The sequence below is a fragment of the Xiphophorus maculatus genome, chromosome 8 (assembly GCF_002775205.1).
Source record: "Xiphophorus maculatus strain JP 163 A chromosome 8, X_maculatus-5.0-male, whole genome shotgun sequence".
Lineage (NCBI taxonomy): Eukaryota > Metazoa > Chordata > Actinopteri > Cyprinodontiformes > Poeciliidae > Xiphophorus > Xiphophorus maculatus.
In genome coordinates this window covers 1,085,095-1,103,538 of record NC_036450.1, presented here as the reverse complement: position 1 = coordinate 1,103,538, position 18,444 = coordinate 1,085,095, and the positions used below count along the sequence as shown (strand labels likewise).

Below are 18,444 nucleotides of genomic sequence, written 5' to 3'. Positions count from 1 at the left end.
GAGGCTCTGGATCTTCTGAATTAACACAAAAACTCTTGAAATACATCCATCTGTGTCTAAATAAAACCACAGAGTTCATCATAAATATAGGAGACTTTTAAATCGTCCTGAATCATAAATCTATAAGAAAACACAAAACCCAGATGATGTTTTCCTGACGTTCATCCTGGTCAGAATAATCTAGAACCAAATCTGTGATGTCTGAGTGGTTCTGGGTTTAGGTCAGTAAAACACTGGTTCTACAGTGACCAGATCCGGGTCGGACTTGACGCATAAAGAGGAACCTGTGAGAAAATCTTCAAGAAATAAAGTAAAAATCACTTTTATTTTCAGCATCAGTAATGTTTATTAATAAACCAGAAGGTTAAGCTCTAGAAACATTCACATGTTTTACTCTTCTTGTTTCTGTAACGTTCATGTTTAAAAAATTAACTTTGTTTTACTTCAACTTATTTCAAGAAATCTGAAAAAAATGAAAATATGAAACTTGATTAGAAAAAGTGACTTTTTAAAAAACTTAGAAACAAAGAAAGACAGCATATATATTTTTTTTTTCTTTTCTTTTTTTTTTTTTACTGTAGTCTGGAGGGATTTTAGTGGACCGAACTGGACCAGAACCGGTACTCAGCGTCTCCACTGATAAGAGAACTGAAGTTTTCTGCCTAGTAACCGAACTGCCTGAACCCTCATTTTCCCGCTCCCTGGAAATGGCGGGAATTACCATAGCAACTAGACTCACCATCTTGCCTTCAGCAGGTTCTCCATCCAAACAGCAGCAGAAACATGAAGACTGACAGATATTCAGGTTAGTTTTTTCTGCTAAAATTTTCTATTTTATTTTTTCAAATCGTTAAAGAAAATCAACTGATATGTTTTAAGCTTTTGTAAAACATAAACAATGTTTAAACAAACAGAGGATGAGACGTTCTGCCAGACGTTCACCGTCAAACCAACTACGACTCAGAACTGTGAATTCATTTTTATTCATATTACAAGACGGTAAACAGCTGGAATGGGTTTCAGCTCCAGCAGCTTGGAGAGCAGAGAAACTGACATAATGCCACAGATGATCAGGACGAACCGACTGGTCCACAGATGACAGGATTTCACTGGACCTGGAGATCAGGCACTGAAACACAACTTATTATGGTCTGTAAACGCAGCAGAGGCCAGGATTTATCTGACAGTCTACAGACAGAAACAGGAAGTTTCCATCGGTGCATCTCTGCTGATGAATCAGGACTCACCAGGAGGAACCAGTTCATCCCAGTTCAGACAGAGGAGAATGAAAACAGTGTGCATGATACTCAAGATGAATAAATTAAAGTTAAAATGTTTAAGGCAGAATGTAGCAGGATGGGCTCAGAGGCTGGTTCCGTCACGTCGGGTCTGAGGTGGAAACACGGCGCTACTTCATGAGACCACTGAGGGTCACCCTCCGGCGTCTCCGCCTGCCTCAACCCGGGAGCCGAGGGGTCAGCGCCCCTCTGAAGCAGAGCGTGTCCAGGCTCCGCCCCCTACAGGAAGTAGGGCGTGGTTGTCCGGGGAGGAATGACGCGCTCAGAGTCCGGCACGGCGCGGAACAGCTTGGGCTCCCGCCGGCTGAAGTCCTTGAAGACCATGATGGAGGCGATGTTCCCGCAGCGGTAGCAGTAGTTGGGCGCCGACCACACCGTCACCAACTTCTCGTCGAACATGAACTTGTAGCCCTCGTGCACCAGCTGGTGAGCGCGGCAGATCAGCTTCAGGTTGTTGATGTGAACGAACTGAAACAGAGGGAACGTGGGTCAGCAGAGGGCGGGGGAAGGACGGGTTCTACGGGTCGGATGGGCGTACCTCGTTGGTGACCTTGGAGCCGAACAGCCAGCCGGCGCCGCGGGGGCTGATGGCCCAGGTGTCCACATCCTCCGGGTCGGACCACACCAGGTCGCAGAACGCCCCCTTGTGGGGAATCTCCTGGTTCCGCTCGATGGTCCGGATCTGGTCCAGAGTCTTGATGTCGGGCGAAAGTCCGCCGTGGACGCAGAGGATCTGCTCATCTATCAACTGGACCCGACAGAGCAGAGGTCAGCTTCACACAACCAAACCTGACGGAGGCTAACGGACCAAAACCTGAAACAACCGACACCTCCGAGCCGGAGCCGGTTCTGACCCGGTTAAATAATCTATCAGTCAGATTCTGCAGCAGTTAATCCATAAATTAATCACCAGATCAGATAGAAAATCCTTCATTTATCACTTCAGCCAAAACATAAAGATTAAGCATCAGGGTTGAGCTGAGATTCAAATCTGGAGCTGAAACAGGAAGTAACCCGTCAAAAACAGGAAGTGAAAAACTTAAGAGAAAATCAGACAGTCAGAGCTGCAGCTGCTTGTCTCCATTTATCAAATTGTTTTTTCTCATTTTTCCCCTAATTTCAGCAGAATGTAATCATATTTAACAGGTCTGCTCCAGATTTAATCGTTCATTGATAATCCATCTGTTAATCTGGATTATTACCTGATTATTGAGTCAATCTGAGTTAACTGGCTCAGCTGCGTTGTTGCCACCAGAGGGCGCTGTTGTCCATTATTGATGGTAAAACATTCAGTGGATGTGACATTCAGGTCTGCATTGTTTAGCTAACCGACTGTGTTGCCAACGGCAACGCCAGCCCAGGGTTGAGGGTTCAACTCCTGAATCAAAACTCCTAAAACACCATCAACCCTCCACTATGTCACATCGGGTCAGCTGGTCTCAGCCCCATCAGAACCAGTGACAGCAGCCGGCCGGACCGGACCGGACCGAACCAGCAGAACCTCCAGAGAAACGGAGGACAGACTCACAGCGGCCACCGTCAGCATGTCGAACACCTTGGTGCAGTACCGCCAGGCGTTGGCGTTCCCATACTTGGTCTGACATTCATCTGAAACAGAGGAGAACCGGATCAGAACCAGAACACAGATGGAGTCAGGAGAAGGCCAGGGTGGCGGGTCGGTACCATAGAACCCATAGACCTGCGTGATCTGTCTGCTCTCATGGTTTCCTCTCAGCAGCGTGATGCGATCGGGCCACTTGGCCTTCAGAGCCAGCAGGTAGGTGAACGTCTCCAGACTGTAATACCCCCGGTCCACAAAGTCTCCCTGCAGAGAGACGGGAGGAGAACCGGATCAGAACCCGGTCAGAACCAGGAAACATGCAGCATTAGCTCCGCGTCTACCAGCAGGTCTCACCATGAAGACGTAGTTTGTGTCTGGAACCTGACCTCCGGTCCTGAACAGCTCACACAGGTCATAAAACTGGAATAGAAACAGGAAACGCATGAGAGGCCGGTGGCGGTTAATGGCAGCCGGTGACGGTTAACGGCGGCCGGTGGCGGTTAATGGCAGCCGGTGACGGTTAATGGCGGCCGGTGGCGGTTAACGGCGGCCGGTGGCGGTTAACGGCGGCCGGTGACGGTTAACGGCGGCCGGTGGCGGTTAACGGCGGCCGGTGACGGTTAATGGCGGCCGGTGGCGGTTCCACTCACCTGACCGTGAATATCTCCACAGACGGTGACCGGAGTGGCTACAGGCTGAACGTTGGACTCCTCCAGCAGCAGATCACAAACATAGTCACATAATCTCTGCAACACAAACAGGAAAACATTCTGGATTATAATCTGGAGCCGCAGCAGCTTCAGGTCTGGATCAGGGAAGGTAGATCTAAAGATCTAGATCAGTACATCCAGTTTCAGCTTCGACTTATATGCGCTCAAGAGAACATCGATAGTTCAGTCAGCTGATCATCTCTGATCACTTCCTGTCAGACCTCAGATTATTCCGGATTATCAGCCCAGAGCTTCAGCCTGGTATCAGATTAGAAACAGAGAAACTTGTCCTGCTATATGATGGCTCAGATTTTATGTTCTAGAAACAAAATGATGTCTGGAAACACAAACATGACAAACTACCGGTCCGGACCGGAGAACCGAACAGTTTCAGAACCTGTGTGATGGTAGTTTTGTAAACTTCAGGTAAAAGCAGCTGGTTCTGTTATTGTTTTGTCTGTCTTGTATTTTTGTTCCTGTGATGAACCAGAACCAGAACCAGCTGAACCAGGTCAGTTTAACCCGCTGCAGGAGAGCCTCTGAGCGGCTTCCTCTCTCAGCTCTCCGCCCTTTAGTTCTTTTTATTTCCAGCTGATATGTTGTTATCAGAATGAAGCAGATGGTTGATCGGTTCTGACCCAGATTACCAGAACATTACGTGCCTCTGACCCAGATCACCAGAACAAACTCTTCCTTCATAAACTTAGCCGCTAGCTCCATTAGCTTCCAGCGCTCCAGAAACTCGACATAAACTCAAAACTCACCTTTAAGTCGTTCTCCGGTAAATATTTGCAGTGTTTCGCTATTTCTACGTATCTGTCGAGGTCTAAAGGAGCCATAATTAAAATGAAGTTTTAAAATCTGAAAATAAAAACGGCTAGAGGCGATTAGCCTTCCTGCTAACTAGTTCCGCTTCTCCTTCCTTCTTCTTCTTCTTCTTCTTCTTCAGTGGCGGAGCGCAGCTGGTAGGACCACAGCATGACCGCCACCTAGTGGTTCAGAGAAGATAATACCTGCACACTAGGTGTTCATAATAAACTAGTTTCAGGAGCTGCTACAGACTGAGACATTTCAGCCTCTTGCCCGAAGTGTCTCACTGGAACTGGGCACCAGCATCTCCAGACCCCACTGGGGACAAAGGTGTAAGAAAATGGATGGATAGTTTCAGGAGAACAGCAGGATAACAACACTTAAACAACAGTGAGTCTTAGCCAAAGGACATCCACTTCTCTGCCTTCATGAGACTCTTCCAGTCGCAACCTGCTGATGACCTCTGACCTCTGAGACCACTTCCTGTTTGAAGCCTCATCATGATGAGGAGGAGGACTGTTAACTGTTAGAGCGACCTTATAATCATTGAAAATCACAATAATCAAGTTTGTGAAATCAGTATTGGAAAGAAAAACATTCATAATTATGAAAAATGAAAGTAGAATGAAATCAGGATAAAAATTATGGAAAAATTGGGATTTAAATCCGTTTCAGAACCGTTCCTGATCCGTTCCAGATAAGTTCCTGATTCGTGTTTCTGCGGTTCAGGTGGTTCAGTTTTCCTGTTATTTCAGATAAATCCTGATTTTTCGCTCTGAGCTGCAGAACTGGGATGTTTCTGTCCCAGTCAGGGTTTACTGGGAGCTCTGGTCCATCAGAGAGCTGCAGCAGCTAAATGTTGCTAACATCTGACTGGATGGTTCGGCTCGGTCTAATTCCTGGGTGGCGCTGCAGCTAGACTCAGCCTGAGTCAGCGACCTTTGACCTGCAGACTGGAGACTCAGTCGGGATCTGCTGCCTTTACTCCTCCTGCTCTTTGACAGCACAGCAAGAGACCCAGACTTTGACTAGGCCGTCTTCCTTCTCTCCTGCTTTTTTCTCCAGCTGCATCCACTCACCTGTAATTAGCTCTTCTGGTGGCGCCACCATCTTGTTTCTAGAGAGGAGAATCGTTCTCCTGGTTCAGAGTCGTGATGGAAACCAGGTTCAAATCAGAACAAAATGCAGATTAAATCTGTTATTAACAGCAGAATAAATTCATGAATGAATGAATTGAGTTTAATGGGAGCTGATCGGTTACTCTGAGCTCTGCTGGTGCTTCCTGGCGTTTTGGCTGGCTGTGGGGACTGAAGGGTTAACGGTGTGGGAGCAGGAGGAGCGTTGGAGCGCTGCCTGCCTCTCCGTTGCTCCTGCGGCTCCAGACCCGGCTCCGGCTCCAGAGGGACGGCATGATGCGGGTCGTCCTGTTCTGCTGCTGCCTTTCCTCTCTGCACCTCCTGCTCTGCGCCGCGCCGCTGACTGAGGGCGGCGCCGCCATCAGTCTGCAGGTGAGTCCACACAACGCCTGAGCAGAACCGCAACCTGGGGCAATCTGAGCAACATTCTTCCAGAACCAGCAGGCGATAAATCAGACCAGAACAAAGATCCAGGGACAGAATCAGAAACGAACAACAGGTGTGTAACAGGTCAGACAGGAAGTCAGGCTGAACGAGACGGGAGATGGAAAAGGTCAGAGGTCCCTCAGAGTCTGGAAACAGAAAACAACAACAGCAACAGGTTGCTCTGAGAGAGACAGAAAAGTTTAAAATGATCTTAGAATCTCAGAGATCCTGAAGAAATAAAAACCTGAAACCTGCTGGGGTATCAGAGGGTAACTACAGGGTATGCCCTAGAAGTACCCTTCTACTTATAGGGCAAGTACTGGGGCACCGATACCCCATAACTACTGGGGTACTGATAGGGTACCCTTTAGGAAGTGCACAGTTTGCCCACATGGTGCAGATACTTTAGGGTATCTGTGTAACCTTTACAAGGAGTCTAAGGGGCATTTAACCCCCCATCCCGAGATACCCCATTTGGGGGTAATAGCATTCCTAGAGACTCCAGGGACCTGAAAGGGTCATAAATGATGCTAAAGAGGTACTTACAGTGTGGCAACAGGGTACCAAGGAGGTACCAATGGGGTACGTACAGGGTACTTACAGGGTACTTTCTGGGTACTTACAAAGTACCTTTGCAATGCTCACAAGCAAACTGTGAGGTATTAAAACGCTAACCTGGGGGCACTAATGGGGTAACTGGGTATTTACGCTGCGCCTGCAGGGTACATACAGAGGTACTTTAATGCAGAGACAGAGTACTTTCAGGGTACTATGTGGGGTTAGTGTACAGCTGGTGCCTTCAGGGTAACTATGGAGTATTTATGAGTCGATTCTTCCAGATCTCATCCAGTTTATAACAGTCAGAGTTTTTCTCTTTATGTGTCGTTATTAAGTCTGCGGTTACGGTTTTACAGGGTGGATAATGAATAGAAAGGAGAGATGACATCATGAATCATATTGGAAAGTATCACCTGTGGGATGATTAAGTAACAAATAGCAGATCATAATTATCTCTCTGACAGAACTAAAGAATGTTAATTCCCCCTGAATGAGTGAAACTGCAGCTGTCAGCTGATCTAATCTGTCTTCATCTCAGGCTAATGGCTGCAGCATGTTAGCCTGCTAGCCGGTCTGCAACATTTCAAATATGCTCAGTGACTTTAAATTGTTCAGAAGAAACAATTGGACTTGGTTCCCATGAATGTAATCAGGAAGTCATTTGAACAGGCTGAGAGCTTCCTGAGTTTTTCACATGTGACATTTAATCAGCCTAAAGACTCTGGAAAATCTTTAGGCTGATTAAGAGAAGAAAGGCGTGTTGATGAAGATCAACACGCTAACACCATGCTAACATCACGCTAACAGAAACACTGAACAGGAAGGAAGCCTGCTCTTCTTCTTTAGACTGTTGAGTTTGTTTTGGGGTAACTTCCTGGTGACCCCGCGGCTCCTGGAGGTTCAGGCATGGGGGGCCAGAGGGGCCCGAACCCCCCAATGTTGGAAAAGTCTGGAATTGTCCCACCACAGAAATCATGAAGGAAACCTTTGTATTTAAACAATATTAATATAAAAAGGCAAAAGAAACAAAGAATGAAATAAATGTGCCATTCATCTAAAAAAATAGAAATAAGAATGAATTAATTTTTAGGTCCCCCCCATTGTTAGAACAATGGTTCAGTCCAAAGTGTAGGAGGAGCAACGGCTGCTGAACGCTACCGGCTCCGTCAGAGCCGCTGAACAGAGGAGCTAGCTGCTAGCTGTTAGCTGTTAGCTGCTAGCTGTGGCTTTGCAGCACAAACATAAACCCTCCAGTAAGTAAATACTTAAAGCAAAAGACATGAAACACATTTTATTTCCTTTCACTGCTCAATAAGAAGAAACACGTTACCAATAAAAATCAGACCAGTTTGTTATTTCATTACTTTGACTGAATTATGATAAACTGCCTCATTAAGCCTTAAATCAAAACTGCTACATTACTTTGATAGACTTAGTATTTTTGTTAAAAGTAACAAATCTCTAACTATATTTAGTTCTTTAACTCTTACATTAATAAGAAGAGATTGAAAGTGGAGCTGCTGAGCGTTAGCGTTAGCCCACAGCAGAGGCGCTGCTGCAGCTGATGGTAAAAAGAAACTATGCCTTTATTTCTTACTATCTTCAGCGTAGAGCCTTTAAAACCATAAAATAAAATCTGAATATGTTTCCATGAAGTCCCTGGTGCTCTGAACGTTGAGCTGAAGTTATGATTCTCCCAGATATTCACCTTCCAGGTTCTCAGCCACCAGGATGGGAAAACCAGAACAGGTTTAAAATCAAGCAACTTAACAAGTTATAACTTAAATAACACATAACTTGTACTGAGAGCCACTGCAATAAATCAATGTGTTTATGAGGAATTTTACTCATTAAAACTTGTTTTTATGTAGAGTCCTGATTTTGTGAAGGTGTAGCAGAGATTAGATCAGTGACTCTGAACCAAATCAGATCTAAACATTTAAACTTTAGTTTGACTCTCCGGGTCTCAACAGTTTGTTTACTGAGAAAAACTCACTAAAAACCTTTTAAACCTGGTTCCATTTCACTGTAACTTTTCTGACCCTCCAATAATGAGGTGGGATTTCCCCAGGACTCGTCTGGAGGGTCGCTGGCGTCAGACTGGGCAGGCTGAGGCCCGTCATGGTGCAGCTGGGGGGTAAACTCTGCTGGGGTGCTGAGTCAGCGAAGCGGAGAAAACAGCCACTTACTCAGAGACGAACATGCAGCGTGTCTTCATTCCTGACCCGATCCGGTGCTGACGGCTCAGACCTCCATGTCCAGTTTGGATGTTTCCGACTCACTGCAGGAACGTTTGGAGGTCATTTCAGCTTCACGGACATTTAGCAGCCAGACGTTGGAAATTACTGCCAAGAATTTAATCTCTATTTTCAGCTTCTAGTTTTTCTGTTTCATCCAGAAATAAGAGAGTTTTTATTTCTACATCAGATTAGGGAAACTTCCCCTGCTGCAGAGTTGATCTGCGTCTCAATAAAACATCGTTTGGATTCTGGTGATTCTCTGGATCATCAGCAAAACAAACCCTTACTGAAAAAACGACAAAACATCCACCCAGATGGCAGCGCAGGACGACAGGATGAGAAATGATGGGTGAAGCAGAAACAGATGCTGGTCAGAGGAAAACATGACAAATGAGATCATTTCTCCTCATTTAGCTGAAGGACATGAACTCTGGGATAAACAGGAAGAGGAGGATGAGAGAAACAGAGGAAGGATGGAGGTCAAAGGGGTCGTTTGACTGATTCAGTGGAAACGAGGCATAAAGTGGGTTAAACTAGCATGAACTAGCATGAGGTCAATTCAGCTAATATAAGATAAAATGTATAAATGATTATAAACCAAGACAGGTCAACTAAAATAAAGGTAAAACATAAGACTGATAAACTAAGGTTCACCTGCAATAAGGTATGCTAACATAGGCTTAGATACGCTAGGCTAACCTTAGCTAAAACAACAAGATAAGCTAACACAGGCTTAGATACGCTAGGCTAACCTTAGCTAAAACAACAAGATAAGCTAACACAGGCTTAGATACGCTAGGCTAACCTTAGCTAAAACAACAAGATAAGCTAACACAGGCTTAGATACGCTAGGCTAACCTTAGCTAAAACAAGACAAGCTAAGATAGTTAAACTATGATAAGCTAAGCTGAGTCTGAGGAAAAACTCAAGATGCAAATCGTTTCTCCTCTAAAGCAGCTTATTGGAGCTCAGAGGCTTCAGGACCTTCAATCTGTTTCATTTGAGTCTTTTGATCTGGATCTTCAGTCAAGCCTGAGAGGAAAACACTTGCTGCTGCTGATACCTGGGACTTTCTGTGGTTAAATATTTACTGTTGACATTCTTTCCGCTCTGCGCATCATTTACCTTGGATGGAAGGAGATGGAGTCACACATGCTTTGTGAAGTGTAATCAGAGCTTTAACCGTTTTAAGTTTAGGCCTGGCCTTAATACCAGCATGCAGCCGGGCGGCCGTGTTTGGTGCTGATGAGCTCATCCTGCAGCTCAAACGGGGATTTCCACACATCTGCAGCGCTGCGGAGGCCGAGCCGCAGGTTTCCACTCCGCATGTTCTGACCTGACCGGCTCCACGAGTCGCATCAAAGCCTCGGCCGCGTAAACACCTGCTGGATTAAACTACAACGGGCCGATTTGTTCACAGCTAGTTTCTGTCTAAGCTGCTGAGTTTGGTGGAGGCGCAGCGCCGTGTCCAGACTCGCTGGCCTCTGCAGGATTCCCCGCTGCCACCGCTTCGCTTCGGTTCGGTTCAGAAACACCAACCAGATAGAATCTGATCCAACAGCTGAACGAGCAACACGCAGCTTCAATGGTTAAAAAACGAGACAGAAAGTCTGCTGGATTTACTCAAATTATTGATTCTTTAAAGGCTCATTTGGTCAAACGTCCCTTAGCAATCTGACCTTTGACCCCATCAACCAGATTCTGGATCCATCCTGGTTATATTTAGTCTACTTAGCAGAAACTGGTTGATTTCCAGGTTAATGTCAGATTTATTCCTTTTACAACCATTGTGTCGTGTTTGGATCATCTTCCTGTTGGAAAAAACAAACCTGTGAAAGTTTCTGACCTTTAGGCGTCCACAGAGAAGCCTGAGTAAAACCAACATGGTCTGAGAGAGTCCTGAACGCCCCACTTCAGAAATAATAACTTATATTTGTAGCTAAATGTCTCTGAAGGTCAAATGGACAAACCGAAGAGTCAAAGTGAGGCTTTCAAGCCAACAACACTGAACCAGCTACTGTGTTATTATCATTATTATTAACTTTATTACTCCTGTAGGCAAAGCATTGATGCTATTATTGATGAACTCTCAGAGTTCCTGAAGCCGGCAGGTCGGCCCACAGCACTACTAGAACCTGAAGCCTCAATCAAACCGTTTAATAAATAATGTTGAGAAATCTTACTGGACTCAGAACCTTCTGCTGTTCCCACATTTTCAGTCTTCAGTGTTTCTGGAGGAGTTCTGATGAGTTTAACGAACATTTGGATCCAGTTTTTACAGAAACGTTCAGACCTGTCTCGGTTTCGTTAGATTTTGGTTTGGAGTCTCTGCTCTCTGGAAAGTAGACAAAATATTTACGTTTTTATGAGCATTGTGGCCATGAAATGATTTAATTTAAAAGGTTTGTGAATATTTCTGGTCAGAATCTCCAGATTGAAACGTTATTACACTCTATGCTGACGAATTACCCGAACACATCCTACAACTTAAACTGTGGTTATGTGAAAACCGTAAAAGGAATCAGAATGAAAATGGAGTCAGGAAAAGTCCAGCTTTCTGTGGGCATTTTAAACGTTGAACGGTGGTTCTGATAGAACGTGTCTGAGCTGCAGACCTCCCACCGGAGCCGGGATCCATCCTGCGTCTCGTCCTGTTGGTGACCTGCTAAAGCTACAAGTCCCTTCATATTCAGGAGCTTTTAAAGCTTTGCTGTGGCTGGAAAAGGTTTTGTTTTCATTCAAAAGGTGAATTATATTTATTTATCAAGTACAGAATGTAAGTCCAGCTTCTCCAGGGTGGAGATGAAACGTGGCAGAGATTTAAACTGGATTTCACTGGTTAAACTAAACTGGTTTTCTTCACAGAACAAAGGGAACAGCTGTTTGGTTCTCAGCTGTTGGGACTTGCTCCGGTCCATAGATCATAACTTTACAGCGACAGAAGGAATGAATGTGTAGATAATGAAGTCTGTGCAGACATGTTTTATAGGAGAATGGAGGGCGGGACGATCTGAGGATGATGAAGACAGAATTCACCGAGGTACAGAGGAGAACCAGGCCTTCAGTTAAAAATGGCTCCATTTCCCATGCTCCTTAAACACATCGTCTGATGGACGCAGACTTCACTCTAGCAGGCAGCAACAAGTGTCACCATCAGAGACTAAACATGTGATTTACTGATGTGAAGAGTTACTGAAGGCATCGGCCCTCGTCTGACTTTAACTAGACCTCCCAGCAGGAAGTCGCCGCCCAGGAAGGTTTTCTGAAATGAACCCTGGGAGACGCTGAGGTTAATCATTCTCTCTGGAGAACAATGAAGGATCAAACTGATGGGAGCTACGCTAGCAGCTCTGGACGAGGGACTGACCTGCTCATGATGTCAGGAGGACCGGATGACCTTTATCTGGCTGAACTTTGGCTGCGTTCTCCAAACGCTCGCCCAGCTGGCTCAGCGGTTCTCTAACCAGGGACAGCTGCTGACTTCAGCCTGCTCAGCAGAACCAGAACCAGGACCAGCTGATGTCAGTGACTGATGAAGGAGGATGACTATCACAATCACAGCAGCTCATTACCGCCTCAGACTTAGCATCCCATCATTACTGCGTTTGATGTGCTGCTCTCAGCCGCTCTGACGTCACACTGCAGCTGTTTTTGGCCACATGTAATTTATCAGGGTTTGCACAGCGCGAACCAGAGCAAGTCCTGCTCTGCTAACTGAAAGGAACGTCACAGGTAGACGTCACCTGGTCACGTTGAGGAGCCATGATGGACGTCAGGGTCACAAGAAACCGGGTTTTATTCCCCGAGTTGTTCTTGCCGTCATAGCCAAGGCTTCTATTTGTTCAAGTTGAGCTAACTTGTCTAGCTAGCTTGTAGCTAGCTTAGAAACCGACCCAAACCTTTCCCCTCCTGGTGTCTTCGTTGTTTTCATCAAATTGACGACTTTCCCTGAATTCACTCTACATGGCTCCTTTCCTTATGCCATAAACGTCGTTTCCTGTTACAGCAGACTTAGCAGCCCAGATGCTAACCGGTTTCTGTGTACATGCTAGGCTACATGATGGTGGGTTACTGATGCAGTATTTGATTGTTCTTACCTACATATGGAAAATTTAATCTTCTTACCTTTGTTCGCTGTAAATCCGTGAATAACCGACGGCTGCTGGTCAGTCCATCGCCGTCTTCTTTCCTCATCAAAGGTTTACCATAAAATCAGTTTGGTTCGCATCCTTGTCTGTCTGTGCAGCTGGAGTTCAGTACTGTCACCATTTTTACGCTGAAATCAACTAAATAAAAGCGACATGTTTGGTTTTTGATGAGCTTTATGGGAGTTTGTTCAGTTCGTCTTGGCAGAGCGGGACGTCACGTGGTCAATGAGTGTTGACATTTCTGCAAGATATTTCCATAATTGGCTGTGTGCATTGCTTATAAAGTCTTATAAATAAATAATGGGTTAGGGTTTGATAGATCAGAAACTGTCCTCTGTCTGCAGGGGTCGCCTCACAGCAACAGCCATGCTGTCCTAAAGCGGAGGGGTCGACACAAACAGGACACTCTGACCCAAGTGGACCATTCAAAGTCCGTTCTGGTGTCCAGAAATGAGACAGGGTTCTGGAGCCGTCCCCGCTGTGGAGTCCCAGACTACCCCAGAGTAACGCCGCTCAACGGGTCAAAGCTCCTGAAGAGGAGCAGGAAGGAACGCGGCAAAAGATTTGCTCTGTTTGGAGGAAGATGGGACAAAACCGAGCTCACCTACCGGTAAGAAACACAACCCGACTCCTCCAGACTCTGAAGGTCACCTGAAGGTCTGTTACAGTGTTGGACACGAAGCCGTCCGTCCTTTTCTGGTCCAGTATTTGTTTGTTATCCTTGAAAACATGTCTGTTGTGCAGGATTGTTCGTTTTCCCTGGCAGATGAGTGAAGACAAAGTTCGGCGCATCCTGGAGGAGGCCTTTGGGGTTTGGGGCGCGGTCACTCCTCTGACGTTCAGAGAGGTCATCGGCGAGAGAGCGGACATCATCATTGACTTCAACAGGTAAGAAACCCAAGAGCCCAGAGCAGATGTTCTGGTTTTAGTTTGAAAACGAGTTCTGGAGCAATTATTAGTGACTGCAGATGAATAAAACTAATGTAAACAAGTGAATCAGACCTGAACAATATTTAAAAGTCGTACCCGGCTTTGTGGTCTGCAGTCAATGTGTTTGAGGGAATATAAAGGACGTTCAGAGTTATATAACCAATCCTCTAACTGGATGTTCAGAGTCTGACGCATCGATGGCGTCTGTGCTGCAGCAGAACTCCGTTTCTCTGCCAGACCATCTTTGCTTCGACCTGCAGAGTTCAGAGAGGTTACAGACAATCTGATGCAACTTCCCAGATTTAGTTACAAAACCTTTTAGACCACGGAGGTTTACTGGCTCTGAGGTGATTCTGGCATTTGGGTTTGAGTCCCGGTCCAGATCGATTTCTCTCGTAAAATTTCAACCGGCGAACAGAAACCGTTATGATCCAGGATGCTGAGTCCAGCGATTGGGTAAAATCAGAACCACAACCATGAAAACCTTTTCTGAACTCATCTGAGGATTTTTGTAGCTTGTTGCTGCATGGTGACCATTATTTCTACAGCCAATGGTTTTCTGAATCACTGCAGAAACAGAAACGGCTTGAACTGGTTTATATTGGTCAGAAGATGAGATCAGTTGTCGTTTTGTAGGTACTGGCATGGTGACGATCTCCCGTTCGACGGTCCTGGAGGAATTCTGGCCCACGCTTTTTTCCCTCGCACGCTTAAAGAGGGAGAGGTCCACTTTGACTACGACGAACACTGGACGGTCGGCAACGGCGTCGGTAAGATGTCTGGGACTGTTCACGTTTGTGTGTGAGAAGCTGGTCTGATCCCTGGATGATCTTCGTCTTTGTGAAGGTACCGACCTCCTGCAGGTGGCAGCCCATGAGTTCGGCCATGTTCTGGGCCTGCAGCACTCTCTGGAGCCCGATGCAGTCATGTGTCCCTTCTACAGCGACTCCTACCCTCTGAAGCTCAGTGAGGACGATAAGAGGGGCATCCAGTATCTATACGGACCGCCGCCGTACACGCCGCCTGACATAACCGAGACCAATGAGATCGAACCTGAACTGGTGAGATCCTGATCCTGTTTGGACCTTCAGAGCTGCGGTCCTGATCCAGTCATCAAGTCTTTAAAATAAAAAACAAAGTAAAAAGGTCATAGAAAGACCTTCAAGAAGAACTTTGGATCAGAAAGTTAGAAAGGCTTGAAAGGCGATAGAAAGGCTTGATCCAGTCCAGAACAGTTTCCTGTTCTGGACTGGATCAAGCCTTTCTATCGCTGCTGCTCTGTTGAACATTTTTAGGCCAGAGAGTAACTGGAGTCTGTTTTCCCCAGCCGGACGCCTGCAGGACAAGCTTTGATGCCGTGTCCATGATCAGGGGAGAGCTCTTCTTCTTCAGGTCTCGATATGTTTGGCGAATCCGTGACAGGCGTCTGCAAGGCGGCTACCCGGCCTTGTCTTCGCGCCACTGGAGCGGTATTCCTGACTACATCGACGCAGCATATGAAGACAAGTCTGGGAACATCTGGTTCTTCCAAGGTGCAGAAGAAAAGTCAACACTTCTGTTCACGTCTCCATGAAGCTGCTAGAAGAGTCTTCTCTCCTTCTGCATAAAGTTTCATACTGAAGAAGTTCTTGAGGTCAATTAACTGCTGGTCCAGTTGGATCCAGACCTGAAGGGTTTGTGTTTCTGCTGCAGGCGACAGCTACTGGGTGTTTGACGCTGGGCGGAGGATTTCTGGCCCAGACTCCCTGCAGCGGCTCGGCCTTCCTGTCACCGACATCCAGGCGGCTCTGCGGTGGGAGGACGGCGGCTCGGAGAAGGTCTACCTCTTCAAGTCTTCGTTTTACTGGTCCTTCAGCATCCAGGAGAACCGCGTCGGTGACCTCCATCCGCGCAGCACGCACGAGTGGGCGGGACTTCCTGCACACGTCGACGCCGCCTTTCTGGACAGCTATGGTGAGACTCTGGCCCCGGTTCTGGTGAGACTTTGGTTCTGAGGGTTTCATCCATCGGACCTCTTTCTCCCTCAGGTTACCCCAACTTCCTGAGCGGGCTGTACTACTGGAAGTTGGACCCGGTGGCGCTGAAGGTGCTGGACGGATACCCGCGCAGAATCGGGACGGATTTCTTCGGCTGCTCCGAATCTGCATAAATACGTAAACTAATTCGTAAACTGAGAACAATCTGCTGCGTTATTGTCGTTTCATTAAACTCCTCACCTCGGGTAAAACAGGAACCAGACCCTCCCAGCTGCAGCCGGGTCCGGTTCTGATCCGGTCCAGTTGTCCTGGTGCGAGGAGCCACATCCACTGACAGCCAGTGTCGATCAAATGGTCGCTAAGTTTGATTATTAAAGGTGTTATTTCAGGTCAGACCTCAGTCATGGCAGATGGTAGAGCTACAGACCTAGAACAGTTCTCACTCCTTCACTCAGATCTAGGCTAGATGTTCTTCCATCTTTCACAGGAAGTTTATTGTTACTCTTCAGTCCTAAAGGAGAGACATTTTATTTTTCTATATGCCATTTGTTTTTATATTTAAAGTGTCTGATCAGTGCAGGACGCTGACCAGTAAAACATACTGGTGCTAAACCAGTTCTGGTGACTTTATGTGCTTTAAACTGTAACAGGAAAACATGAACTGGTCAAAAAACACCAGTCAGACTGAGGATGTTTCCCTCCTGAAGGTCCGGTCGACCCGGTTCTACTGGAACCAGAACATCTGCTCCACCTCCAGCTGCTGTGGTTCTGACCCAAACCAACCTGTTCCCCTCCTGGCCTGTGGGGGCGCTGCACCAAGAACCACTGAAGGAAACCACACAAAAACCTCTGAAGACACTGAGAGCAACTTCCTGCTTCACCAGATGGAAACAAAATTCACACCAGGCTAACACGTTAGCTTTGGCTGAATTTACCCAGAATGCCCTGCGCTGTAGTCCACTTCCTGCTTTTGGAGCGGTCTCCGCTCTGCTTGCCAGACCGAGGACCAGAGGTCAGAGGTCGATAAGCATTCACACCTCACCAACTGGTCCAGACTTTGACTAGGCAAATGAACTGAACATCGCTGGTTCTATTCAGGTTCCTGTTCAGTCACTTCAATCCAACTCCAGTCCGTTTGCCTAGAAAGTCCAGTTCCAGGTGTGAATGTTAATCAACCAAAAAGCTGAAATCTGGTCTCGGTTCGGCTGAAGTGAACTCTGGTGCGGTTCCAATGCCTACAGGAAGTGGACTACAGCGCAGGGCATTCTGGGTAAATACAACCAAAGCTAACGTGCTAGCCCAGCGCTAGCAGCAGAAATGGCTCCTGGCCTTTAGCCAAAGACTAAAGAGAAAAATCTGACGCCTCCATCTTGTTTCCATCTGGTGAAGAAGGAAGTTGCTCTCAGTGTCTTCAGAGGTTTTTGTGTCGTTTCCTTCAGTGGTTCTTGGTGCAGCGCCCCCACAGGCCAGGAGGGGAACAGGTTGGTTTGGGTCAGAACCACATGATGGAGTTTTTAACAGTCGACTGACCTTCAGGTGGGAAACATCCTTACTGTTGGTTTCTTAGGGGGTCCAATGTGTGGCCCGGGGGCCATCTGTGGTCCTTGGAGTGATACTGCTTGGACTTTGAACCAGAATTCAGGTCCAGATGGTTGATGCAGGTTAGCACGGCCTTTCAGAAAATATACAAACAAATTAAATCTCTAAAATGTAAAGCAAAGTTTTCCTCATTGTTTTGTTTTTAGTTTAATTTTCTAGTGAATGAAACCAAAAACATCCAGTCATCAGTTTTCATCTGAATTTGATAAGTTACCTAAATTTAAAAAAGAAAAACATTTACTTCAACAACTAGGATCATTTGAGTCTGATCGGATTTTATTTGAGGGCATCAGAGTCAGAATTTTAACTCGTATTTATGAGAAATAAAAATGATTTTCTTGGTTCAGTTTTGCTCCACTTTGTGTTTTTCTGCCACATTAAATTTTGTTAAAACACATGAAAATCCTGATGAGATGAGATGAGGGAAAGTTTGAAACTTTAGCAGGTTCTGGATATTTATATCTATAGATCCATAGATCTACAGATCTAGCACTAGATCTGTAGATCTATAGTGCTAGATCTGTAGATCTGCTGGTTTCACTTTCTGAAAGAGAAAAATTTATAAATTTAAAGCTGAAAATGTCAAACAATCTCATCAAACTGAAAATGTTTTGATTTTTCAAAATTAATCATTTCACACATCAGGATTAATCAGATGGGTTCTGATCAGAACCTGATCAGAACCTGATCAGAACCTGATCAGGTTCTGATCAGAACCTGATCAGAACCTGATCAGAACCTGATCAGGTTCTGTGACGGTTCAACATGTTTCTCTTTATATTTGTGAGTTGTTGTTTTATTTTTTAAATAAAAATGATAAAGTTTCTCCTTTGTTGTGTCTCTGTGATGATAATGCAGCAGAGCTAAAGTCTGCAGGTTCTGGTTCTGGTTCTGGTGTCGGCCCGACATAATGAGTAATAATAATGAGCAGAAGCTGCCAGCTGCCACAGATTGAACTATTTATTATCGTTGCTGTGAATATTCTCTGCGGTTCAGGATCAGAGAAGCTATTTGAAGATGAAACCTCTGGAGCTGCTTTCTTCTTCAAACAG

General features: G+C 45.9%; 2 protein-coding genes across 2 annotated transcripts; one reads left to right on the top strand and one right to left on the bottom strand.

Moving 5' to 3' along the window:
• Nucleotides 1–800: 800 nt before the first annotated feature.
• On the bottom strand, nt 801–4,522 carry LOC102227303 (serine/threonine-protein phosphatase 6 catalytic subunit-like). Its single transcript, XM_005813404.2, has 7 exons — nt 4,334–4,522; nt 3,510–3,605; nt 3,214–3,279; nt 2,982–3,123; nt 2,827–2,906; nt 1,837–2,046; nt 801–1,766 (listed from the first exon to the last, which is right to left on the bottom strand). The coding sequence occupies exons 1-7, from the start codon at nt 4,406–4,408 to the stop codon at nt 1,518–1,520; spliced, it is 918 nt and encodes a 305-aa protein (XP_005813461.1). The 5' UTR covers nt 4,409–4,522; the 3' UTR covers nt 801–1,517.
• Nucleotides 4,523–5,458: 936 nt separating this feature from the next.
• On the top strand, nt 5,459–16,579 carry LOC102229544 (stromelysin-3-like). Its single transcript, XM_014474267.2, has 8 exons — nt 5,459–5,887; nt 13,232–13,497; nt 13,632–13,775; nt 14,454–14,587; nt 14,664–14,878; nt 15,145–15,349; nt 15,510–15,770; nt 15,845–16,579. Exons 1-8 carry the CDS (start codon nt 5,789–5,791, stop codon nt 15,964–15,966), a joined length of 1,446 nt encoding a protein of 481 aa, XP_014329753.1. The 5' UTR covers nt 5,459–5,788; the 3' UTR covers nt 15,967–16,579.
• Nucleotides 16,580–18,444: the final 1,865 nt, after the last annotated feature.

Coding starts and splice junctions, on each gene's coding strand:
- LOC102227303 (XM_005813404.2), bottom strand. CDS start 4,408: ATGGCTCCTTTAGACCTCGACAGATACGTAGAAATAGCGAAACACTGC. Junction 2,907..2,981: donor GCAGGTCTATGGGTTCTATG/GTACCGACCCGC, acceptor CCTCTGTTTCAG/ATGAATGTCAGACCAAGTAT. Junction 2,047..2,826: donor ACATGCTGACGGTGGCCGCT/GTGAGTCTGTCC, acceptor TGTCGGGTCCAG/TTGATAGATGAGCAGATCCT.
- LOC102229544 (XM_014474267.2), top strand. CDS start 5,789: ATGATGCGGGTCGTCCTGTTCTGCTGCTGCCTTTCCTCTCTGCACCTC. Junction 5,888..13,231: donor GCGCCGCCATCAGTCTGCAG/GTGAGTCCACAC, acceptor CTCTGTCTGCAG/GGGTCGCCTCACAGCAACAG. Junction 15,350..15,509: donor GAACATCTGGTTCTTCCAAG/GTGCAGAAGAAA, acceptor TTTCTGCTGCAG/GCGACAGCTACTGGGTGTTT.